This window comes from Hippopotamus amphibius, chromosome X, assembly GCF_030028045.1.
Source record: "Hippopotamus amphibius kiboko isolate mHipAmp2 chromosome X, mHipAmp2.hap2, whole genome shotgun sequence".
Lineage (NCBI taxonomy): Eukaryota > Metazoa > Chordata > Mammalia > Artiodactyla > Hippopotamidae > Hippopotamus > Hippopotamus amphibius.
The window spans coordinates 84,093,776-84,119,643 of NC_080203.1; the positions used below are offsets into that span (position 1 = coordinate 84,093,776).

General features: G+C 41.7%; 2 protein-coding genes across 2 annotated transcripts in view; both read left to right on the forward strand.

Annotated features, from left to right (window-relative positions):
• The window catches only part of ARHGEF9 (Cdc42 guanine nucleotide exchange factor 9), a 183,878-nt gene that overhangs the window by 136,558 nt on the left and 21,452 nt on the right, over positions 1–25,868 (forward strand). The window contains exons 5-8 of the mRNA XM_057718669.1: positions 357–589; positions 7,022–7,151; positions 14,029–14,160; positions 23,976–24,219. Of these exons, the coding sequence (XP_057574652.1) occupies positions 357–589; positions 7,022–7,151; positions 14,029–14,160; positions 23,976–24,219 (739 nt within the window). The remainder of the gene's footprint in view (positions 1–356; positions 590–7,021; positions 7,152–14,028; positions 14,161–23,975; positions 24,220–25,868) is intronic.
• Positions 5,837–6,369, forward strand: LOC130842027 (60S ribosomal protein L21-like). Its single transcript, XM_057718670.1, has one exon. The coding sequence runs from the start codon at positions 5,859–5,861 to the stop codon at positions 6,339–6,341; it is 483 nt and encodes a 160-aa protein (XP_057574653.1). The 5' UTR covers positions 5,837–5,858; the 3' UTR covers positions 6,342–6,369.

A 25,868-nucleotide genomic window follows, 5' to 3' on the forward strand; every position in this document is an offset into this window, starting at 1 on the left:
CTATTTAGTCTGCCACTACCATAAATAGAACCTCTGACCTTTCTCTTTTTATTATCTAGTGGCAGAATTTTATTGGAATAGTATATTTTACTATTTTCAGGGCCAGTCTCCTCGCATTACCCTTCTTTTATAGAATTTACTTGCTATTCCTACCTATTTACTTTTATATATGATTTTTTCCAGTTTTTCTAATTCCCAAATAATTTCTTTATTATTAAATATGAATTAATTTAGGAAAGATTGACATTATCATTTTTATATTTCTGCAGAAGAAAAGGGTTTTTCCATTTCTCCAGAACTTCTTTTGGAATCCTCAGTAGCCTTTCGCTTTCTCTCTATCTTTCTTCTGCTCACAGCAAGATGGATTCTGGATATACTCTGAGTACTGTAACAACCACCTGGACGCCTGTATGGAGCTCTCCAAACTGATGAAGGACAGCCGCTACCAGCACTTTTTTGAGGCCTGTCGCCTTTTGCAGCAGATGATCGACATCGCTATTGATGGTTTCCTTTTGACGCCAGTGCAGAAGATCTGCAAGTATCCCTTACAGTTGGCTGAGCTCCTCAAGTATACCGCCCAGGACCATAGGTAAGGGATTAAGGGAGGTAGGAGTGAAGGAGAGAGCCTCCTCTACATGTTAGTCCTTATTGAGAATGTATGTACTTTTGCTTTTTGTGACTTCTGTTAGCTTATATGTGCAATGGAATGATGATATATTCTTGTTTACCTCTCAAGACTGTTGTGTGTATAAAGTGAGGTAATGCTTATGAGTTGCTTATAAATTTGTAAATCAATATATACACAAAATCAGTATGCATCATTATTGTACAACTTAGACATTGCCTTCAGGGAGCTTATAGCCTGGTCCTTAGTACTGAGCTCAGCCAAATGAATCAACTGTTTGTTTTGCTCTGCTTGATAGAGTCAAATATACTGGTAATAGACCACCCAACTTGTACTGACATTAGATTTCTTCTGAAAGGCTACATCCCTGGTCTTCTTTAGTCTTTTCCACCCTCTTCTGCCTCATCCCAACTGTACCTTCCCCTTGGACCCAGATCATGACTCGGGGAAAACAAACTTGAGAATTCCCCTGAAGTTTTTTCAAAGTTTTTCAGTATTTTTAAGAAAACCAACCCCAAAAGGACCAAGGAGCTTATCTCTCTCTGAATGGAAATTATACTCCTAACCCTCTATTAGTAAGGTATATGCTGGGAGTCATCTCCAACAATGTGAATGGTCTACGGTGAACCATTCCCTACTTTTTCACATGCTTTACTTCATGACCTAGAGCCCCCAGCCTATTTATAGCCTGCTTTAAATTAGTATTAAATCCCTGACCTTAGTTTTGTTGGCCCAGCTCTCAGCTCTCTTTCTGATTGAGCACTCCAAGAATAAAGAGGGCCTTTGCCCAGTTTCCCTTAGTTTCTGCCTGATTCTCATCAGGCCCGCTTCCTACTTTCATTGGCTCTGTTGTCTGGTTTCCTTGGAGCTGACTTCTAGACCTAGCTGCATAAGGCCATGGGTATGTCAGTTGATTTTGTTTATGTCAAGTTTCTAGGCCAATCCCTAGGTTCATTTTTAAGTTGATGTTGTTTCTTTAGCAAATCATGGGTCATATGCTTCAGTGGTCTGAAGCCCTGGACAGAGTTTATATTTGAAACCAAATGTGGTAGCAGTGGACTCTCTCTTTGTGTGAGTAATACCACCAGTAATAGCTCTGCCTTCCTTGCTCTGTTGGCTGTGAGGGAGGCAGGTGCAGAAGGATCTTGCAAAGGAGGACTCTCTTCCTTTCTCCCTGAGTCTGTTTACTAGCTGGAGGATAGTGGGAGTACTCATTATACATGGAATTTGGAGGTGACTAAATCTCACTTAAAAGATTTAATAAAGCCCATTGCCAAAACTGAGTCCCAAGTTTTCTAAGGAGAAAACTTGTGAGAGCTAATAGGATACTAAAGAACATCCACTAAAATATCTTAATTTTTTAAAAATGAAAATGGAAAACATTTATGGCACCTAAAATGGAAAAGGCCTTAAAGGAAGGTCTAATCAGACTTCCTCATTCTATGGCTAGAAAGACTGAGTCCCAGAAAGGGAAAATGACAAAGAGCAAGTCTGTGGCAAAGCAGGGACACAGAGTATGGACAGTGGTCTGGGAACCTAGCATTTTAAAGAGCCCTCCAGGTGATTTTCATGCTCAGGAATATTTATAAGCCATTGTACTAGCCAGTCTGGAAGGCCTCTTCTAGTTCTGCCAGCCAATGATGTAATGAATCTAAATGACTTCCACAGGTATTCTTCAAGGTGCCAAGTGACCAGAAGCAGCCACTATTGTATCTAAATCTCAGTGGAACAGCTTTCAGACCAGTGGTTTTAAAACCAGTATATTTAGAGAGTGATTCTCAAATATTTTTATATCACAGCTCATCTCCCACCCACTCCTGAGTATCTGTTCCATGGAACCTAGCAGAGGCTCTAAAAATCATACTTGTGGACTGATGATATTAACTAAGTAAATTATGTATTTGTGTAAATGCTTTTAAGAGCCCCCAAAAGACCATTTTTAAAGCACAGCCAAAAACTATGTTAGTCTTTTAGGCCAAAGCAACCCCAGGGCCTTTTTGGGTTTAGTGGGAGCCAATAAGATAGCATATTTCCCTGGGATTTGCCATTCCTGTGCTCTTTACCTTGTGAGTGGAACCCCTGCCTCAAGGCCTTCTTACTTTCTGGGTCTCTGGTCCCTTCTCCTTCCACCCTCAGGCTCCAGAGTGGTGAGAGAATGGCTCAGGTGGTGGCAGGCTACATAAATCCCTGTCCTCATTTGGAGTGACCCATTGGGCCTAGCACTATCTCCAGGCCATGGGCCACTCCTTGCAGGCGTCAAGAAGCTGATAGCTCCTGCAATGCATGTCAAAGTAGCTTCTATCTGAAGGCAATTAGAGGCTACCACCAGCTTGAAGGCTTAGTGAGATAGGTATTCAGATAGGTAGGTCTGAAATGCAGGCAGGCATAGTAGTTTCTGAGGAAGAAGATTAGATGGAGAGAGAGTGATAAATGGAGAATAATACTACCTTTGTTTACAGAAGGGTGACATGTCCCCACCCCCCCACCCAACCTTACTTAAGCTGACAAGAAGAAAGACTCTGTACAAGAGGGAAGTTAGCTGACCTGTCTGGAAAAAGACAGTCTTGGTTGTCAGTCTCCTCACTAGGGTGCTGGGCTCAGATCTTATCTGGAAACTGAGAGCTCTGAGCAGGATTCAGGCCGGACCACAGCTATTTACTTCTTTCTCTCACCACTCCTAAAGCTAGTGGGGAAGGTTAGAGATGGTGACATACTCCCCTCTAAACATTGTGAGAAAGGCAGCCAGCTAAAAATGGCAAAGTTCGACTGACAGTATGGCACAGTGGCAGTGATAAATTCATGGCTGAGTAGCATATGGGGTCAGACAGAGGTAATAAACATTCTCATGCCAGCACTGTCCAATAGGACTTTGTACAGTGACATAAATGTTCTGTATCTGTGCAGCTTAATATAGCAGACACTGGCCATATATGGCTAATGAGTACCGAGAAATGTAGCTGGTGCAACTAAAGAACTAAATTTTATTTAATTTTAGTTAAATGTGGCTAGTGGCTACCATATTGGGCAGTGTAACTCTATGTTTTACCTCCTAGAAAGTGGCTTAAAGCATTTTCCTGGTGCTTTCAAATCAGAGAGAGGAATAGTATGGGAGACAGAAAAAGGGCCTAAAGTACAGGGGTGCTTATTTATGTCAGCAACTTCTGCACTGCAGCCACCCCTTCTGTCATTACCCTACCCTGTTTCTAAATGGCAGGCTCAGACAGTCTTGCCAGGGCAAAACTTTGACAGTGTTACAGAGCACAGTAGTTCCCCATAGGTTGGAGGAGGTAACTGTAAAAGGATGAAATTTAACAGGAACAAATGTAATATTTTGTAGTTCAGTCTACAAAAAAATCAACAATTCAAGGACAGAATGAGAGAGATACAGCTTCTAGACAGCATATTTTAAATAAATTTAAGAAGAGTTGGTTGGTCATAAGTTCAGCATGGTTGATCATAAGTTCAGTATAAAAAAACTGATAATAGCTAACATTCATCAAGGCTCAGAATAGAGAGTTTTTGGTGGGTTTGTGTGTGTGTGTGTTAACAGTGTTGTCTTGAGACAGAATAGACTGGTTGGGGTGTGTAGTGAGTATCCTATCACTGGAGGTGATAAAATGTAGTAACGTTTGAAGACTATGGCCTGGCAGATGTGAAGAGAACAGACTGGAGCCAGGGAGGCCAGCTAAGAGCAGGTGCTATATGGCATCTGCCCTGACAGTTAGAACTCCCTTTCTCTTGTGCCTATGTTTGGTCCACCACACCACACTTCAATGTATTAGGGAAGAAAAAGACAGTTGCCGTGCTCCTCTTTTTCTCTTCTCTTCTTTCTAATTGGTGCTGGGACAATGAGCAGGTTAGTGACCACAAAGCATGTTCAGCTTCTCTAAGGAAAAGTTTGTTAAGACTGAACCATACCCACCCTCCTGCCTTCTCAATTTATTGTAATTCCACCAAATGTCTGGGATCTCACTTTCAGTCTGCTTTTCACAGGAGCCATTTTATTGGAAATTAGATCAGACAAGCAGAGAAAACTAGCAGGGTGGTATAACCTTCAACAAGTGGGCCATCCAAAGGCCCAGAAAAATGGGGCCTAGGATTGTACTTCTGGAGTTAGAGGTTTAGAGAGAAAACCCATATAATGTCTATACTAGAGAAATGTTTGATTTGTATTGATAATACTGATAACATTTGCTATGAGCCAAGAGTAAAACAGTTTTGGGCTTCCCTGGTGGCACAGTGGTTAAGAATCTGCCTACCAATGCAGGGGACACGGGTTCGATCCCTGGGCTGGGAAGATCCCACATGCCGCAGAGCAGCTAAGCCAGTGTGCCACAACTACTCAGCCTGTGCTCTGGAGCCCGTGAGCCACAACTACTGAGCCCATGCACCACAACTACTGAAGCCCACATGCCTAGAGCCGGTGCTCCACAACAAGAGAAGCCCCTGCTCACCACAACTAGAGAAAGCCCATGCTCAGCAACAAAGACCCAACGCAGCCAAAAACAAACAAATAAATAATAAAGTAAATCTTAAAAAAAAAGAGTAAAACAGTTTTCCTGGATTAGTAAAACTTCAGCAAGTTCTACTGTAATTCTCCTCACTTTACAGATGAAGAAACTGAGTTACTGAGAGGGTGAATGAGACTTGTCAAAGGCCACACCACTAGTCTGTGACTAAACTAGGGTTTGTGTCCAAGGAGTCTGGCTCCAGTCTCTGTTCTTAATCTCTATGCTATATCCTATCTCTATATTATATAGGAGGAAAGGTTTGGATGTTATTTTACAGAAACTTTGGGCAGAGTTCCCTAGAAATAGGTGCTAGAACAGATGGTAAAGTTGTCTGGACCATGCCATGTGTGAAGCTCCCTTCTTGGGCCTTGGCTGGTTTTGTCAGATAAGGTACAAATATAATGGCATAAAAAAAAGAGTCTATTTCTCTTTCATGTAAAAAAAAAAAAGCCTGCAGGTAGGCAGTCTATGGCTGCCTTGCTGGCTCCATGATTATCAGAGACTCCTTCCAGTTTTCTCTTATCCTATCCTTAGCAGTATGGACTTTGTTCTTATGGTCTAAGATGGTTGCTAGAACTTCAGCCATCATATCTAAATATTCTAAGCATCAGGATTAAGTAAGGACCAAAGAAGGGTATGCTGCCTTCCTTAAAGGAGGTTTCTCAAAAGTTCTACCCAGCTTTTTTTCGGCCGGAACCACCATCTTCCAGTAATTCGCCAAAATGACCAACACAAAAGGGAAGAGGAGGGGCACCCGCTACGTGTTCTCTAAGCCTTTTAGAAAACATGGAGTTGTTCCTTTGGCCACATACATGCGAATCTACAAGAAAGGTGATATTGTAGATATCAAGGGAATGGGCACTGTACAAAAAGGAATGCCCCACAAATGTTACCATGGCAAAACTGGAAGAGTCTACAATGTTACCCAGCATGCTGTTGGCATCATTGTAAACAAACAAGGTAAGGGCAAGATTCTTGCCAAGAGAATTAATGTGCGTATCGAGCATATTAAGCACTCTAAGAGCCGAGATAGCTTCCTGAAACGGGTGAAGGAAAATGATCAGAAAGAGAAAGAAGCCAAAGGGAAGGGTACTTGGGTTCAGCTGAAGCGCCAGCCTGCTCCACCCAGAGAAGCACACTTCATGAGAGCTAATGGAAAGGAGCCTGAGCTGCTGGAGCCCATTCCCTACGAGTTCATGGCATGATGGGTGTAAAGAAAATAAAAGGCCTGGACTCTGCAAATGTTTCTCTTCATTGAGTAGAAGTGTGTGTCCCCTCCCCAAAGACGTATTTAAATCGCATTTTAATTGTGTCCAAATTCAGTGGATGGTGTCTTTTCAAATTTAGCAATTTTTCTTTCTGAAAGATGTGAGGTAGTTTGTTGTGCAGTGTATGCCATTGGTTAATAAACTGCCAGGTGTTATTTATGAAAAAAAAAAAAGTTCTACCCAACATTTCTATTTACATATCACTGGACAAAACATGATCATTTAAGTCACCTCTTACTGTAAAGAAGGATAGGATGGGGATATATGTATAAATACAGCTGATTCACTTTGGTGTACCTCAAAAGCTGGTACGAGAGTATAAAGCAATTATATTCCAATAAAGAGCTTAAAAAACAAAAGCTCATACAAGAGTGTAAAGCAATTATATTCCAAAAAAAATCTTAAAAAAGAAGCTGGTACAAGAGTGTAAAGCAATTATATTCCAATAAAGAGCTTAAAAAAAAGGATAGGAAATGTAGTCTTTTGCTCCATGTAGCGTGGATTCCATCTGAAAATCAGGGCTCTGTTGCTAAGTAGAATGTATGTTAGGGTTGGCACCCAGCACATTGGTTCTATGGCACATAGACTCATCCAACTGTAATTTTATGTCTTCACAGTGACTACAGGTATGTGGCAGCTGCCCTGGCTGTCATGAGAAATGTGACTCAGCAGATCAATGAACGCAAGCGGCGCTTGGAGAACATTGACAAGATTGCCCAGTGGCAGGCCTCTGTCCTAGACTGGGAGGTAGGACTCTTACCAACAGGGACTTTGGAGAGTCTGATTACCTTAGCCAGAACCTCATATCTTAGCAGAAAATGAGCAAAGAGTAATTATATTTGAAGAGCAGCAAAAAGGATTTGGATTAGAGCCAAGGCAAAACTTCCTGCTAATGAGAGGTGTTGTGTACTTGAATAGCTTTCTAAAAAGGTTGGCAAAATCTCTGTGGCAATACTTCATTAGGAAAGGAAAGATTCATCTCTTTGGGTGTTGCTAAGAAACAATTGGTTTGACTCAGTAGCCTTTCAAAGCTGTTTAAAGTCCTGGAATTTTATCACCACCAAATGAACACTTGGATAAGGAGTAGTATGTACTAATTCACTCCCAGACACAGAGTGCAGGGTTGGTTCTCTGATGCAGGTCAGCCAAAGTACTTCTTTTCCTCTTGGTGGGATCACCTCACCCTGACATATCTAGTAGTTCTATGCAAACCTGCACATTTGAGGCCACAACCATGATCCCTGCCCAATTGACAGGCCAAATTCTGTTTTTTACTCATCTGCTCATAAAAATAATCCCTGAGCCTTCCATTCTATTGGAAACAACTATGACTTCTCTTAACTCAGAAAGCCTTTAGTGAAGTCACTAAAGCCTTGTCTTCTGAGATGCTCACTTGCAGAGGATATACACAGCCTAATAAATATATGGAGCTTTTGCCTCTAATGTCACTGCATTCTTGAAGTCCTTGAGGTGTCTGTTAAATAGAAACAGAGCTGGGAATTTTAAGGCCTCACAGGTACCTGTGTGTTAAGTACACTATTTATTGTTTGCCTCTTATGCCCATCAAGAGAACCAGGAGTAATGACATTTCACATTTATATCTCAGGCCCAAGTTATGAAAACTGACAGTCCACAGCTAATATTACTAAGATGGGAGAGGCTGGACATGCTACCAAGGAGGAGGCAGCAATCTTAGGCCTCTTGGTCATAGTGTAGAAGTTGAGTCAGTTCCCCATTCCACTGGCCTCCACACAGGTATAATTTCCTGTAATTTGAGAGGTAGCATCTCTCTAACTTCTCATACAGTTTAGCACATTCCAAGAGGATTAAACAGCCTTACGGTTACTTAACCAAGGTCCAGAAAAAATCATATTTCCTTTATTCTGCTACCTCTGTTCCTCTTTAGTGTACATGGCTGGAAATGTCCACAGTTCTGAGCAGGTGGCATATTTTTGAGTCTCATTTGAAGGATAGTGTCCCCAAACAGAGTATAAAACAGCAATGATTCTTTGACAGGCAGGGAAAGGAAGGAATCTGTATAAAGAGACCTTGCTCATTCACTTTATTGTACAGCAAAAACTGGCACAACAGTGTAAAGCAATTATATTCCAATAAAGAGCTTTAAAGAAATGCATAGCTCTCCCCAGTTAAAAAAAAAAAAAAAGAGAGAGAGAGAGAGAGAGGAAAAAAGGAAGCCAGCACTGGCTCAGAGTTATTAGGAAATCATGGATTCTCCTTCCCTTGTGTCTGGTTTGCTTTGGCTGGTTGCCTGATCAAAGGGCTGGATCAAATGACCTCCAGCAAGCCTATCAACTCCCAGGCACTCTGAAACTGTGGCTGGTTAGCAGGCCTCTTTTTTCTACCCCTGCCAGGATTCTCTGTAATAGGAGGTTCCCGGCAGCAATTGCCTTGCTATTCCCTGGAAATTTTTTCCCCTTCCCAATACCTGGAAGACTTGATTCCTCCATGTGCTCTGGACCTCTAGTCCCTGCAGCTGGAGCCATGGGAGACCAAGAATAGCTTGAAATTCTTTGGCCTGTTCAGGGAACTTCACTAATACCAGCCTTGAAAGCACTGAACTATGATTTAAAGACTCAAGATCTCGGAAGGAATTTTATATATTTTTGTCTATAGGTGGGCGGTGGGAAACAAAAAGGCAAGTCTGTTTGATAGGAGACAGTTATTCTCTGCCTCCTTTGTTAGCATGATTGATTGGTCCCCTAATCTCATCTAAGCCCACACAACCCTGCTTGACAAAGCCCTTCTTTATCTAAGCTGATAAGAAGAAAAATACCTTATGGTTAACTTTTCAGACTCTTTGGTCACTGTGAAACTTACCAGCTCCAGAGGGGTTGCCCTCTAGGAAGTTTTCTTTAGCAAAGCCTGATGGGTACATTTCAGAGGCCAGGCCCAAAGTTGCGATCATATCTAGTTGTAAATACTTTTAGAATGTCAGTATCACTAGGGCTTTTAGGAACTCCCCGAACAGCAACTCTGGCCATGCTTATGCGCATGTATGCTTACACACATACGTGCACACATGTACACCTTGTAATGGTGGTGGAAGTCTGAGAAGCCTATTCCTGACCAAGGCCAAACAGCAAGTCAATAACAAAACTAAAACTTAAATCTAGTCTCCAGCTTCCCTGCGGGGTGTTCCTTTCACTGCTGCACCACATACTCTTTCAGCCTTCAGCTTCCTGCAGCTTAGTTGCTTTCCTTTATGATATTGCAGGGACTTGTTTCTGCAGTAAAGGGTCTATATCTAAGCAAGGCAGTAAGACTGCCTTGGGGGAGCAATCCAAATTCCAGTGAGGCTAAAGGTGGATGAGTGCTGGGGGACCTCCCCCAGAAAACAATAGAATATGTCCATTCCATGGCTGGTTGGCTCTTGGCTTAGGTGGCCCAACCTCACTGGTTCCCTGGTGTAGGTTCTTTGTATATTCCACCTACCCAAGCAGTTGAACAGGCAGAGAGAAGTTCTGCCAGCTTGGTGGAGGCTGCTGTGGACAAGCCTTACAAATCAAGGAAATGAAGCAGTGCTTTGCTCTCTCTGCCACTCCCTTGTCTCCTCCAGATGTTTGAACAGAGTGGCTGTCAAAAGCATCTATGTGATAATTTCAGTTTAATTTGTCAAGTGAAAAAGAAGAGTCATAGGAGAAACCTTCAGAGCTTAAGCTCTCTTGAAGAGGAATTAGGAAAGAGGGTGGAGAGTTAATAACATACCGGCAATTGGTGCCTGCTCAGTAGATCAGAGCATTTGGCTAGAGAGCAGGAAGTCTTGTATCATATCCACACCTGACCCTCCCTCAACCTATTCAGTAAATATTCTGGGTCTATTTGCCCACATCCAGTTACCATCCTTGCTTCCTGCCAGCCTATGGGGACTAGACTTCATGGAGTATCCCCTGCTCTGCCCCACCCTCTAGGGCTCCTCAAAAATCAGTAGATGAATAAAATCATCACCTATACCTCTGAATAATAATAAGTACCTTAGAACCACTTAGGGGAACAGCAGGAATATTCCCAAGAATTATAGTTTCTATGAAATTTCTATTTCTAATTTCTCTGATGATGATGTTTGGTTAACCTGTCACTTTGCTACCCTTCACATGCATTAGATCTACTTGAAGGGAAGGGAGAAGGAACATATTCCTGACAGTGTCTTTTTAATTTTTTTTCTGGAGATTTTTACCAGAATTCCAAGTTTGCAGCTTGTGTTTGGGATCTTGATTGTATGTGGTTGTGATTTTCTCCTCAGAGCACCCCTCCCCTCACAGCCTTTTTGTATAACACTCAAGAGCATATTCCAGTTTACCATTGGACGTTTGAATCCAAAGAAGTTGGAGGAAACACAAAAGTCTAACATGATGGAGGCAGCAAAAACATCTATTTAAAAGCTAAATGGCTTGATGAGGCATACTCCTGGGACCAGGAGAGCAAATGTGGAGCTGGATGGATGTGATATTTCCCTGCCCTCCTGCCAGCAGGTAGAATTGAAAATAAACTATGAGAAGGAGAGCATTTCCCTTGTCCTTCTCTCCCTTGATGTGCTCAGGGCACTACCCCACATCAGATAATTGGTCTGTAATTAGAAGGAGGTGCTGGGCATTGGAATATTGTGATGAATGAGATGTGGTCTTGGCTATCCAGTGAGGGCAAGTATGTTCCAGGCAGAGGAAACAGTGTGAGCAAAATCCTGGAAGAATGGAAGAGAACAGAAGGCATGTAGGTGGGGGGAGGTGGGAAGGGATTGCACTTAAGGGGTCAAGGCAAAGAACTGGGTGGTGCAAGTGGGGCAGAGGCGGCAAAGGGTGAGAGCGCTAAACTCTGAGAAGTCCTTCGCCCATACTTGAACTGATTTGGTGCTCTCAAGCAGCCATATGAAGTGAGCCAAACAGGAATCTTTGCATTAGCCCCATTGTCTAAATGAGGGAACAGATTGATAGTGATTAAGCTACTTCCCAAGAAAGTGACTTGGTGGCAGCACTGGGCTCAGAACCCAAGTCTTTGAGATTCTCACCTTAGAAATCTTCCAAGGCAGCTGGTTGTTCCATTAAAGGATCATTATTTTGCTGTGGTTTGATGGTTTAGAGCATGGACTTTGGAGGGACTCTGTTCTGTATTCTGCCACTTTGGGCATATTACCTCCAATTTCTCTGACATTGATTTGGGGGCAAATAACAGTACATTCAGTACATCCCTTATTGGGTTGTGAGTATTAATAGGAATATGTAGCCCAGGATTTAGGGTACACGGTAATAGTCAAAGTATAAATATCACTATGTGGAGCTTACAGTATGATGTGTACTTTTCTAAACACTTTATATATGTTAACTTACACAATCCTTACAACAGCCAAATGAGGTTGGTAATGTTATTATCATTTTAAAGATGAGGAAGGGCTTCCTAGGTGGCGCAGTGGTTAAGAATCCGCCTGCCAATGCAGAGGTCACGAGTTCGATCCCAGCTCCAGGAAGATCCCACATGCCGCGGAGCAACTAAGCCCGTGTGCCAAAAAAAAAAAAAAAAAAGAGTGTTAAAAGATGAGGAAACTGATGAACAGAGAGGATAAGTGAGTTACCTGACAACAATGAGCTTGGTGAACATAGAGGTGTATTTTTGCAAGTTGGTTTTTTTTTTTTTTTTGTACAATGGCACCAAGTGGCACTTATGGCAAGTACTTAGAATTGATAGCATTGGGGTGCTCCTAGCTGGTATAGTGGGTGGACCAGATAGCAATGAGTAGTTCTCCTGGCCTGATCATCCTCAGCTTAGCAGGTCATGCCTTTAAAAGTCATCCTGGCCATCTTTGCGTAGCTTTGGCCCCTTTTATAGCTTTCTTTCATTTCATGCATATACAAAATGGACTGTGGTACATCTTCCTGGCCTGCCTCAAGGTGGGGCATGGCAGACTGGTACCACTTTCAGCTTCCTATACCTCCAACAGGAAAACCTTGCATGGCTCTCACACTCTGAGGGATTCTTCTCCTAGCTCTAGGCCTCTAGAGGTTCTGTGCTAGTATGTGGGCCCCTCAAGGAGGAGTGTTTACCAAAGTTCCAGGGAACCCCTGAGGTGTAGTCTGGAGTCACACTAGTATCTCTGAGCTTTCTTTTTGAGGTTGTATTATTAGAAAATATTTCCACTGAGCTCCCCTTTTCCTTCCCATCCCTTAGACTGAAAAAAAAAAGTGGTGTGCTCAAGAATATTATTTCCAGCTACCCCTCTCTTTGGGCCACTGCCCTGCTTCCACTGTTTACCTCTGATTGTTTCTGGGGGGGATGCGGGAGCCCCCATCTCTTACCTTGACTTGAAGCTTTTGGTGCAAAGCTGAGGTCTTAGCATTAGAGTATCAGGGCTAGGACCTTAGAGATAATGCTTACATACCTCATTTAACAGCTGGAAAAACTGAGACCCAGGGAGAGGAAGGGACTGACCCTCCAGTGACTTTTTGGTCTAGAGAGAGTATAATGTAGTGGCAAGAGTGAGCACACTTTCTGGAGCTGCAGACTTAGGGTTGGATTGTAGATCTTTGGCTAACTAGCTGGGTGACTGTGGCTGATCACTTGACCCCAAACTATAAAGATAACAGAAAGACTGCCTACCTCCCAGGGCTATTGTGATGCTCAGAAGAGACAGAATGAAAGTATGTAGCACGATGTCTGACCCCCGTAGGTGCTCAGTAATTATTAATTCTCCTGAGTCAGGGGGCCACTGCTCTTTGTCCCCATGGTTTGCCTTGCATTCCTTGAGTTCTGAGCATAGCTATATTGGACTCCTCTGCTGAGATGTAAGCTCCTCGAGAACAGGGCCAAGTCTGGCTTGGCGTCTGACATACACCCCCACATATCAAAGTTCCCATAAAGAAGAGGCCTTTGGAAACTCTGTAGAATAGAATTAGTAAGGAGTTAGGTGTCTTGGTGGAGTTTTTGGTGTGTGTCTGATTCTACATAGGAAGAAAGATAAGTAAGTTATTCAGGCTTTCTGGACAACAGACCAAAGTGGTGATGTTGGTGGTGATGAAAGCATGTGGTGATGAAATTTCCTATTTAATCAATAGATTCTAATGAACTGAGAAAAGAAGGAAAAACAATTTTAAGACGGTGAATGGATTCTCTTTCTCTCCCTCAAACATCATCTCCTGTTTGTCCTTCCCCATCTTGTTTTACTTGTATGGGAAGCAGAGAGACTTCTTGCACCTGTTCAGGCTTTATTCATCAGGTACAAGAAAGAGACTAAAAGTCTAGAACTGAGATGAAAGATTGGGGCAGAAAGAGAGATTTGTAGAGAAAAAGAGAGAGGGGGAATAAGAGAGACAGACATATACAGACACCTCATGGCAGCTGGTGCCTCTAGGGCCAGAGAGCAACTGGCAAAGAAGGACTATAGCAGTCCTGGGTAGTGGGGCTCATTTGGCCTCAGGGTAAACAAGGGTATGGGTCTTTCTAGCTCATGGGGGCTTTAACGGATTCCCAGGGGTCCCTCCCTCCATCCCTTCTTCCTCACCAGGCCCTTTCTATCCTCTTCCTGTCCCAGCCTATGCCCAGCTCTAGGGGCCTCCAAGCAGGTGAAGGGACCATCCCTCCTGCCTGGCTGCCTCTCACTATAACATGTCCTTCCCAGGGCGAGGACATCCTAGACAGGAGCTCGGAGCTGATCTACACTGGGGAAATGGCCTGGATCTACCAGCCCTACGGCCGCAACCAGCAGCGGGTCTTCTTCCTGTTTGACCACCAGATGGTCCTCTGCAAGAAGGTAACCCCACCCCTGTCTTCCCTGAGGGAGATGGGCACCACAGGGGGGCACCAGACCCTTCCTCCCCATCATCTGCAGCTCCCAACCAAGTGGACTAACCCTGATGGGCAAAAACAAGACAGGAGATTGGCAACAATTCCATATCAGGATCACTGGTATGGCACGGATATCACAGGCAGGGCTGGCTTATGGGCAATGAAACTCTGAAATTGGTAAAGATTCTGTTGGTATATTTTTTATACTTTTCCCTTCTGCCCTTCATGGTGATCTTTCTCACTCTCTCCCACCCAGAGCTCATAGCCTGCTCGTTTGCACCAGTTGCTAAAAATATTCAAATATTTCTATACCAGTTGGTAAAAAGTGGCTTACCTGAGCACCTGCCCCCATTTCTACTCTAATGGCTTTGACCATCTGGCCCCTTACTGCCCTAGGAACCAACAAGGGACCTCCTACCTTACCCTTACAGGTAGGGTACCTTACAGGTAAGGTATCTTACCTTTGTGATACAGAAATTTTCCCTGTTCCCCTACCCATTTCCTATATAAGTTGCATTACATCCCTATAACTCTCAACTGTGTTCTTCTTTACCTTCCCTTCTCTGCAATCTGTTTGAGAAAAGGTCTTGCTCTTGTGATTAACTCAGCATGAGTGTTTGTTTCTTGGTATCTTCTTGGCAGGTAGGAGGGTGGCATATGTTCTCAGCCTGATGCCTCCTGATGGGATACTGTTTCCTCCACTTCCTCCCTTAGGATATGGAGTTCAGATCACTTTTGGCTCCAGGGACTGGCTGGGAAGAATTTGGGACCAGGAAAAGTAAAAGAGGAGGGGAAGACCAAAGAATGCTTAGAGTGACTTTTTAAATTCACCATCCTACCCTTGGTTCTTTCTCCATAATCTATTCCCTTTGTCCTCTTCCTTACCCAGTAGCAAATACCTCTGAAAGGGAATACTAAGTCATGATGCACCAGGTTAAACACTGTAATGTTTTCCAGCCTGGAACAGGAACCACACATTTGTTTTTAAGCCCCCTGTTCTCTGTGTATGCCACATCTTGTATTAAATCTCTATTTGCCTTTGACAGTGGATTGAGGGAACAAATTGAGTTCTGAGTCATAGTGCCTCAATGTTTGGGGATACGCTTTAAGTGCCAGCTCTGGAACTGATAGCTGGCTACTTAATGGAGTTAATTACTGCTTTGGTCTGGACCTGGCCATCAAAGAGAGAACTTTTATGAATCTGGAACTTGGCCAAACAGCCAGCCCTCTTATTATCTACCCCCAACTCTTCCTTAGACTTCCATCAAATCAGGAGGCAGGATTTTTGAGGGTTAATTTAGGTAGCCAAGGAAATTCTCAACATATCAGCCATGTCACCAATAGGCATGTGCCCATTCTTCCCACTGAAGCATGTTTACACTCAGAACAACCAGTCGTAGAGAGACACAGGAAAACAATTAGGCTGCTGGTTTATTTTAGGGTTACCCACCACTCAGACCCTGTTAATTTGGGCATCTGTCACCCAAGGCTGAGATTAAGTAAAATGTGAAACTCAGCTCTGCAAAGCAGTAGCTATAGGAGACAGAGCCAGGAGCCAAGACACAAAATAGTGAGGCAAAGGCTAGGAATAAAGGGAAGAAACAAGATGGGCAGTGAGCTTAGTTCAGGAGCCACGGGACAGCGGAAGACTAAAATGGAATGAGAGTCAGTTCCAAGCCAGCTAGTAGGAACCAGTGATTAAGGAGAAACCTGAAGTCAAGGCAGGGCTGGGGGTTCAAGCCAGCCAAGCTTGTAGGATGGGGGTAGCAGGCAACAAGGATGACAAAAACAAGAGAAACCTTGAAGCCAGCATAGCTTTCTTTCTTCTTGTTCTGGTGAGAACCATGGACTCACCTTCTAGAACAAAGCTAGCCCAGATTCTGGAGTATAAAGGCCACTAACTCCACATACCTGGGCTTTCTTGACTCTGGTTTCTCAGAGTATGAGCAGCTACAGCTTGATTTTTTTCAAAGACTATTAAAACTATATCTGATGTTTGTGTTGAAGCTATGGTTGAGGATTTCTATTTGGTACCTACAATAGGCCTTTCTATTCAGCAAATAGGGAGTAAACTTTTGAGAGATGATCATGGAGCCAAGATAAGGTATAGAAAGCGACAAGGTGTTTTGTCTGCTGGGTGGTTGAGGGATCTCTTGCCATTTCTGTAAAAGCCTTTCCTCTTGAGGTCGAGCTGGAAGAAATGGATAGAGCTTCCTGGGGGTGAAGATTCCTTTGGCAAAGGAAATCTACAAAGGAAAAGAATGAGAAGGGCCAGGACTAGAGCTGGGCGAGTAGGGTGCTCACCTCAGGCACAGAGTTGAAAGGATGCCCACAGTAATCCTTTTTACAGGGAAGAAAGGGGACAAGAAAGCTAAGTAATCAAATGTGGCTACATTAAGCTTTCTGATGAGTTCATATTTTAAAAGGAGGAGGAAACATGGGCCCTTAGCAAGTGAATAGATAATATGTAACATTTTATATGTGATAGAATATTTAATAGGAGTCACAAAGATTGGTTTCATGAATCTTAGAATGAGTCAAAGTTAGTTTTTAAAGACTCTAAGACGATATCAGTGATTTAAAAAGATCTATTCAAAGAAAGAATAAAAAAGAAGTGATAGTCTGACAACTCCCTGCTAGGGACAAATAATTTACTATTAACAGAGGAACATGAAACTTCTCTGTCAAGGGAAAAAGAACATAAACCTGTTGAGGGGGAATTTAAACTCAAAGCATCTGAGGTTGTAAGAAAGTGCTTCGGTGCTCTGAATTTATTCTTTCATGCTGTAACTATTGAGCCCCTGCTCTGTGCCAGCCAGCTCTGCCTTCTTAGGGCTTGTAGTCTAATGGAATTTAGGTGTAATGTAATTTAAAAATATACACATTACTGGGCACTGAAATAATTCTCAGATGTCCCCAGCAGAATTGTTGTAGGTAAACTCAACAGAATCATGAGTTCCAGGAGATCTATGAAAACACTATAGATGGGAAAATGTACCAGTTTTCAAAATATAAAAGATTCTAGAAAATACAGATTGACAATAAAATAATAATGAATTAACATTTAGGGTGCACCTCTATGACTCTGTTCTAAGGCCTCTACATTCATTAACTCGATTTAATCCTCACAACAAACCTATGGGATAGGTACTATTATTTTTCCCATTTTAAATATATGTAAAGTGAGGTACAGAGAAGTTATATAATTTGCCCAAGGTGATACCATAACTAGTGAGCAATGAAGCCAGGAATTGAATCCAGGCAAGCTCGCTCAAAATTCTTCATTAGTTAACCTCAATGTCATTATTGCCATTGAGCTTGTCAGAATTCTATAATAGATTATTAAACAGTTGTGAACATTTAAAAGGAGGTACAGTGACAGGGACTCACCATTGGTTTCCTAAGAGCAGGTCCTGTCACATAAAATCCAGTTTCTCTGTTGCAAGTAACAATAATAGTTGATGAGAGGATTGCACTAGACAGAGAATATCAGGATTTCAGCCTGGCACTTCAGATTTCCCCACAGTTTCCTTGCAGATAGAAGCAATGTGGAATGGTAGAGAAAGCATAAAATTTATGGCCACACAATTTGGGCTCATTAGTTCCAGCACTCACTAACTACATGACTTCAAGCAAATGACTTTTCACTTTCTCCAGCTTCACTTTATCGTCTATAAAATGAAGATAATAACTAAGGATTATTGTGAAGATCAAATGAAATAAATGCATATAAAACACCTGATAGAGGGCCTAACACCTAGTAGGTACTTGTTAATCTTAGTTTTCTCCTACCCCCAATAAAAAAATAAGTGGCCTTGTAAGATAGTGAGGTCTCCATCACTAGATGTACCCCCAAATGGGCTAGATGATTTCCTGCCAGAGATAGTATAAGAGAGATTGAAAGACCTATCTGATCCCTGACATCATTTGGCCCAGTTACTAAGTTCTCATCCAGTTCTTAAGATTCTCTTAATTCCCAGTAAGTTAAGCAAAAACTTCCCCATTTTTGTACGTTGGAAGTTGGGATTGCGTGTGCCACTTAGAACAGCTTGAACAACTTGTAGCTTGTTTCAGAGTGTGCATGTATGTGTGTGAATATATATATGAAGATACTTTTTAAGTGACCATTATAGTAGGTGGGAAATGACACCAGTGGCTTCTAATTATGCAATCCCTTCTTTAACTTTTGCTCTTTGTCACTTTTCTTTTGAAAAATCTAGATAAGACTCTTGTCCTTTATGATGTCCTTAATGTCTCTTCTCCTCTGCATCTTATCACCCTGCTGTTTTGGTTAATTATGTATTTTGTTATTTTCTTCATGAGATGATTATACTGGAAATTATTTTGTTGCTTTGGAGAATTATTCCCGTTTTTCATTTCTTCCCTTTCACTTATTACTGCAGAAGAGAGGAGACCCCCTTTTCCCTCCCTTCAATCATCCACCAATATTCCTATAATCCTGCAGTTGTAAAAGGCCACAAATTTCCTTTTTCCCATCAGTTGTGTGACCTTGGACAAATTCTCTGTACCTTATATTATCTCCTTATTTGCAAAATGGGAATCATAATACTATCTACATGGAAGGGAGGTTGTGAGGGTTAAATGAGACAATACATTTGCAGTGCCTGGCACACAATGAGTACGTAGTAAATGTTAGCCATTGATACTATTTCTGTATATGCAGTGTTACCTATCAGTCATTCAGCAAATTTTTATTGGGAGGCAGTATACACAGTGGTTAAAACAAGCACAGATTTTTAGAGCCAGATAGCCTAGAGTCAAAGCCCAGCTATGCCATAAATGATAGCTTTTATTTCTGAGCAAATTTCTTAACTGCTCTATGTCCACAGTTCCTCATAAAATGGGGTTATAACAGTACCTAACTTGTAGGATTGTTGTGAGCATGATTTAAGTTAATAAATGCAAAGCGTAGCTGCCAAGGAATGAACACATAAAGGAAATGTCACACACACACACACACACACACGCACACACACATGATGTAATATTATTCAGCATTAAAAAAGAAGGAAACCCTGCCGCGTCCAGCAACATGGGTGAACCTGGAGGACATTATGCTAAATAAAGACAGAGAAAGACAAATACCATATTATCTTACTTATATATGGAACCTAAAACAGTCCAGCTCATAAAGGTAGAGAGTAGAATGGTGGTTGCCAGGAGCTCATGGGGGTTGGAGAAATGGGGAAATGTTGGTCAAAGGGTAAAAACTTTCAGCTATGTAGGATAAATAAGTTCTGGAGAGCTAATGTACAAATGATGACTATAGCTAATGTACAAATGATGACTCTAGTTAGCAACACTGTACTGTATAATTGAAGTTTGCTAAGAAAATAGATCTGAAATGTTCTCATCAAAAAAAAGGTAACTATGTGAGATGATGGATATGTTAATTAGCTTGCTTGTGGTGGTCATTTCATAATGCATGCATATATCAAAATATCACATTGTATACCTTAAATATATACAATTTTGTCAATTATACCTCAGTAAAGCTGGGGAGGAATGCAAAGCATTTAGAATAGTGTCTGGTGCATAATGTATGTTGTTTAAGTGTTCACTGTTGCTATTATTGTTGTTGTTATTATTTTGTTATTATTAAGCATGTACTCTAGATGCTGGAATACAATAATGATAAAGACAAATCCAGTCCCAGCATCATGTGCCTTCCCCAGGATCTGAAGAGAAAACCAGGGTTGTCAGGCTAGGGATGAGTAGCCAGGGCCCCTTCTAATGAGGCAGGGGTTACCTTACTGACAAGCAAGTGAGGCAGGCTGCATTCCTAAACAGTTGCATTGCCCAGATTGCAACATCTGTCATTTGTACAAAATGTCCTGCAGTGTTTTACTAAACACCATGAATACCCAGTAAGGCCAAATTCAAACAGCTCCCAGCTGTCATTTATGTAATATCAGGGACGGGGGTACGCTCCTTGCTGGAGCCACGGCTAGGGCCAGGGCCAGAGTGCTTGGATGCAGACTGCCAGGACCCTACTAGAGAAGCACTAGCTCCCTTAATCTCCTCCAAATTGGATGAGTGGAAAGAAAAAGGAGAAAGGCTGCCATCCTATTATTAACAACCCCATTTAGGCAGAGAACTTGTGATGACCCAAATAAGCACCTGTGGTGAACACCTATTCACCATGTCCCTTTGAAAGCACTCAGACCACCATTAACAATTGGCCTGTGGGCATCCTGTTCCCAATAGTACCACAGGCAACTAGGGCTCAGGAGGGCTTTGTCCCTTTGCTGTGTGTAGAAGCTGAGCAGAAAAACTTCTGAGGCTTTATCAGCTGTCCTTCCCTGGATAACTCCTAAGTGAGGCAAGACCAGGGAAGGCTCAGTGCTGGGCACAGCCTGAATGGACAGACAAAATTAAATCCTGTAAAACAGAACTAATGCAAATTCACTAGTGTGGTAACTGAGTTCCAATTGTGTAAGAGTCTTCATAGTCAGTGCTAGCATTCAGAAAAGGAAAACCATAGTGACTTGTGCTGGACGGTACAATCAAGAATGTGTCACTTTGACCTTGAAGGTTGGAAGGATTGGAATAGGAGGCTTCTTTGGGGGCAGGGAGGGGATATTAATGTGAGCCCAAATATAGATCTGTGATTTTGGTGAGTGAGTGACGATATTTGCCACCCACCAATACCACTACCCTTGTGCTGAAAGGGTATGTGGAATTTCTAGGGACAGTGGGGTAGCTATGTAAATTTTAAAATATTCAGAGTTACTTTTGCTTTGATTTCTTTTCAGTCACAGTATTTAACTTATTTTGAAAATTTAAGTGAACTAAATGAAGTAGTGGGATTTTTAGATTTATCAAAAGGAGCTTTGAAGAGCTATGAAACACTGGTCTAGAAGCAAGAAAGCTCAGCACCATGTTTATCAGACAAGGTTGGCCTCATAACCTGGAAACTGCATGTTTAGATTTGAGATTTACAACAATTTTACAAGGTAAGAATGACTCTGCTAATTTTATAGTTGAGGAAATTGGGCTCAGCAGGATTTAATTCATTTTCCCAGTATCACATCACTAGTAGGTTAAGCAGCTAGGATTCAAACTCAGAACTTTAGACTCTAACTCATGTTCTTTCCACCATTCCATGCTGCTTGATGGCCTTAGCTACCCATTCTGGTTGGATTTTCTGAACAGCGGGCCATTCTTAATCATTCCTATCACATCTCTGCACTTGGCTTTATGATTAATCTGATGCCTGAAAACTCACAGTCCACCCTCTGGGGAGCCATAAAGAGCAGGCAAGGGGAGAATTTTAATGACACATCCCTCTAGCTCTGTTCCCCTGCCACAGTGACAGAATTCTCTCTCTTTCCTTATTATCCTTAAATACTTAAAGAAACAATAGAAGTTTCAGTTGATGCTTTTAATTTAGCTCCAAGATCATGTACATCTTTTCCATTTTTTGGAAACTAGTAAAGACTTTGAAACCTAACAATGATTATGACACAGCAACTCAGAGGCAAAGGAAGCTGCAGCCTTAAGTTAGGAATAGAGGGAGGTTGAATCTACCCATGTTCTAGCCAGGTGGGCACCTACCTATTTACTGTGTGGTCCAGGTCTATGTGTATTCGTTTTATGTATTGTAAGTCAGGTTTCAAGCCTTTACAAGATCAAAGTAGATTACATTGGTCCATTCTCCTCAGCTTTTCCTGCTTTTATAGTTAGATTGGCCTGGCAGGGCCTACTTTTTATGCATATGTTTCACAAAGTGTTCCTGGGGATTATGGCAGTCAGTGCATGGGATCCATCACATCCTTTTGGCGGGACTGAGCTTGTCCACTTTGAGCATGGTAAAAGGAATCCAGGCTCTGAAACAGGCTTGGGGCTGCATTGTCCCACTCTGTACAGCAGACCTATCTCTCTCTTGTAAACTTGATGCCAGGGATAAGATGCCAACAGACAAGAACCCGTTTGTACTCAGAAGCCTATTTATATGCATAATCATTATAGAAGGAAAAAGAATACCATGATGATTATTTTTTGCAAAGCAATTTATCAACACTAGTATTTCCCAGCCTGGGGCTTTGAGATTGACAGAGCTATGCTGGGAATCCTTAAAGACAGCCTTCCCCAGCCCTACAGAAAAGCCCAGTTTACCATGCAGTGTGAAGAGTTAAGATTGGGAATGTGAGTGGCCAAAGGCAAATCCTTTGCAGGTAGCCTGCAGCTGCAAAGTGTGAGGCATGTCAGGCAATTTAATAAAATGGGCATAGTTTAACCAGACTGTATAATGGTGATAAAAATTTATGAGCATTTCTGACACTGTCAGATTGTCTAGAAGGCCAAATATAAGCAAAGGGGAGGGAGAGTTGGCCAGAAAGGGCCCCTGCTACTAATAGATGACATCTGTTAGGGCAGGGTTCACTGGGTCCCTCCTTGGACAGACTCAGTCACACCACACGCAGCAGTAGGTGTGCTTTCAAGGGAAGCTGAGGGCGGTGCTGAGAGGAGGAGGGGCTGAAAGACAATTATAAGACAGTTACTTATCAGACCTTACATCCCACAGACCCACAGATCATTTCATCCACCCCTCTGTTTTTCTTTTTTTAACTTATGAAATACTTGATATTCAAAAAGATATAAAAATAATATAAAGAGCACTTACTATCCAACTTAAGAAATAAATCATTACAAATACAATCTTCTTCCTCTTGCTCTTCCCTTCCTTTCCCTTCTTTCTCACTTTTCCCCATTCTTCTCTCTGTACTCTCTTGAATTTGGCATGTATCATTGTATATTTTTACATAATTTTTGTACATATGTATGTATCCCTAAACATTATATGGCATTGTTTTGTATGTTTTTAAACCTTATATAAACAGAATAGATATAGATGAGATAAAACTATATGGAAAAGAAGCCAGGGGAATGATGAGCAGGTGATTTAATATAGAGGTTGCCTTGGTGTTGTAACTTTTGGAATGGACAGTGGGTTCACCAAAACTTAATACATCATTAAAAGTAAATAAGTAAGTAAAGAAATAGAGAAATAAGAGCACTATGCATTGAGTAATGATGAGTATTTCATGGACTGAGAATTGTGACTAATTCAATTATGTGTACCCAAGAACAAAACAATCATAACAGATAGGCAATATACTATGTGTATCCAACTACAATTTTTTTCTCACACAATTAGATTTATGACATTCATCCATGTCAATATATGAAGCTCTTTATTCACTTCCCCCCCATTTCTCCTGCTCTACTAGGCCTCCTCCAAAAATCCCCGAGAGTGCTAAATGTTCAACCGTCCCTAGGTAATCCTTTTTGGCTAGCAGCCTATGGCCACCGAGCTACTCTTATCACTAATCTCCCCTCTGATATGAAAGTCTCACTGGCTTGCTTGGATTCCTGAGTATACTTCAGGCAACTAGCTAGTTCATTTCATACTTCTGGAAGGCTTGCAAATATTTTGGAAGAGGAAAAGCCCTTGCTATCAGTGCTTGTGTGCCTTGCTGCTTCCTACTTCCCATCAGCAGTCTTGCAAACACATACATGGATTGAGGCTCTGAGACAAAGTCTATGCATGTAGGCCAGAGGCTTTCTCTAAGAACATCTAGTTAACCAACTCTTAGTGTCATATTCTAAGCTAACCCAAGTTTAGACCAAACCATCCCTCATTGATACTCCATAACAGTGGCAACGTTAGCATCCTGCTGTGCCCATGTGCCAACTCTCCTGGTACCCACTTTCCACACACCTCCAACAAAAAGCCTTCTCTTTCTTCCTACCTAGGACCTGATCCGAAGAGACATCCTGTACTACAAAGGCCGTATTGATATGGATAAATATGAGGTAGTTGACATTGAAGATGGCAGAGATGATGACTTTAATGTCAGCATGAAAAATGCCTTCAAGCTTCATAACAAAGAGACTGAGGAGATACATCTATTCTTTGCCAAGAAGTTGGAGGAGAAGATACGCTGGCTCAGGGCTTTCAGAGAAGAGAGGAAAATGGTACAGGAAGATGAAAAAATCGGTAAGTGACCTGAGAGGAGAATAAAGAATATGGCTATGAAGAACATAGAAGAGTTAAATTAGTTTTCATTTTTCTAGAGGCAGAGAGATTGATGTTGCAAACTGACCTAATCCACTTTGGTGGTTCCCTATTATTAGGTTCTTTTTGGTAGATACCAATAGTTTCTATGAGTCAGGGTTAAGTGATAGAGGTTGGTCTCCCCTACATTCTCATTACTAGATAAGATTATTACACTGAAATCAAACCTCAAGCTTGATTGTCCCAAATATTTAAAAATTTATTAGCAAATACAAAAGCAGTCCTAGAGCCTGTTATGTAATTTCAATGAAGTCCCAACTCTGTCTTTAGATACATGACAGCATCTTCTGTGAAAAGGTTAGGTTAGTTGAAGCAGATTTGGTAATGTATAGGATTCAGCTAACTTCCTAGTCAGAGTCTAGTGACAAAATCCTCTGACAAGGACCAAAATATGGTACCCATTTTCAATCTTAAAATTCAGGCTTCCTATCTGTTTTACAGTTGGTAGTATATATATGTCTATGCTACTCTCTCACTTCGTCTCAGCCAGTGGGAAGTTGCTCTATAACAAAGGGAGTTCAACTCGAGGATGGAAGATGCCTTAGAGGACTGGGACGGGGAGGGTGGGGGGGGGGGAGTCGAGGGAGGGAGGGAATATGGGGATATGTGTATAAAAACAGATGATTGAACTTGGTGTACCCCCAAAAAATAATAAATAAATAAATACAATTAAAAAAAAATTCAGGCTTCCTTCTAAAGTGTATGTATAGACTGTAGGGTTCACTGGATTCTTATACCCAGTTCTTGTGAGGGCTGAAGTGCCTGTAAGACATTTGTGGCCAGGGTACATCTTGCACAGCATTCTTTTCTATCAGTGAAAATTCATTTTTAGCGTGCATTAGGCTAATTAGACCTCCTGTATTAAGGTGACTGAACTGCTCCTCTTGAGTGTATATTCCTGATTAGGGCATTTTAGATGTTAACATAATGTGCATGTATATATCATGCTGTCTGTATGAAAGTATTTTAAAGTAAATTATAGAAAATATAATAGGACCTAAAACCATGACCACTTGCATGACTTAGAATCATACTAAACTATACCCTTTGGCTTGAAATAAGTTGTTTTCCTTTCCAAAGGGAATATAGCTGGTAGAGATATTTTTTATGCTGCTTTCCAACTGTGGGATTTAGGCTTTAGCTTTGTGGTTTACGAAGTACTGTCTGGTCTCTTGCTCATGGTCCTGCCTTTCTGGCATAAAAATACCAAACAGCCAAGCTTTGAAATTCCATGAGAATACACAAGAGTTTATTTTTGCCTCACTCCTAAGGGAGGAGAATTATACCTTAAAACATCTGCATATTCAGGTTCATAGAAACTGCGTCTAGAAAAATGGGCCTACCATTTGAGTCCTGGTGCAAATGCATTCTCCTATATGAAGTGTTGGCGACTGAAATGGTCCAGAGACAAGAAAGGATAATCAGAAAGACAATGCTTAGTCTTATCCTAGTCTTCTCAGGTTTTAGACAGAGTGCATATTGATAATTCACTTTAAGTTTCATTGGAGTCAATTTGCTTTTAGCATATGCGCACTGCTTTGGGACATGATGTAGAATCCTTACAGAAATGC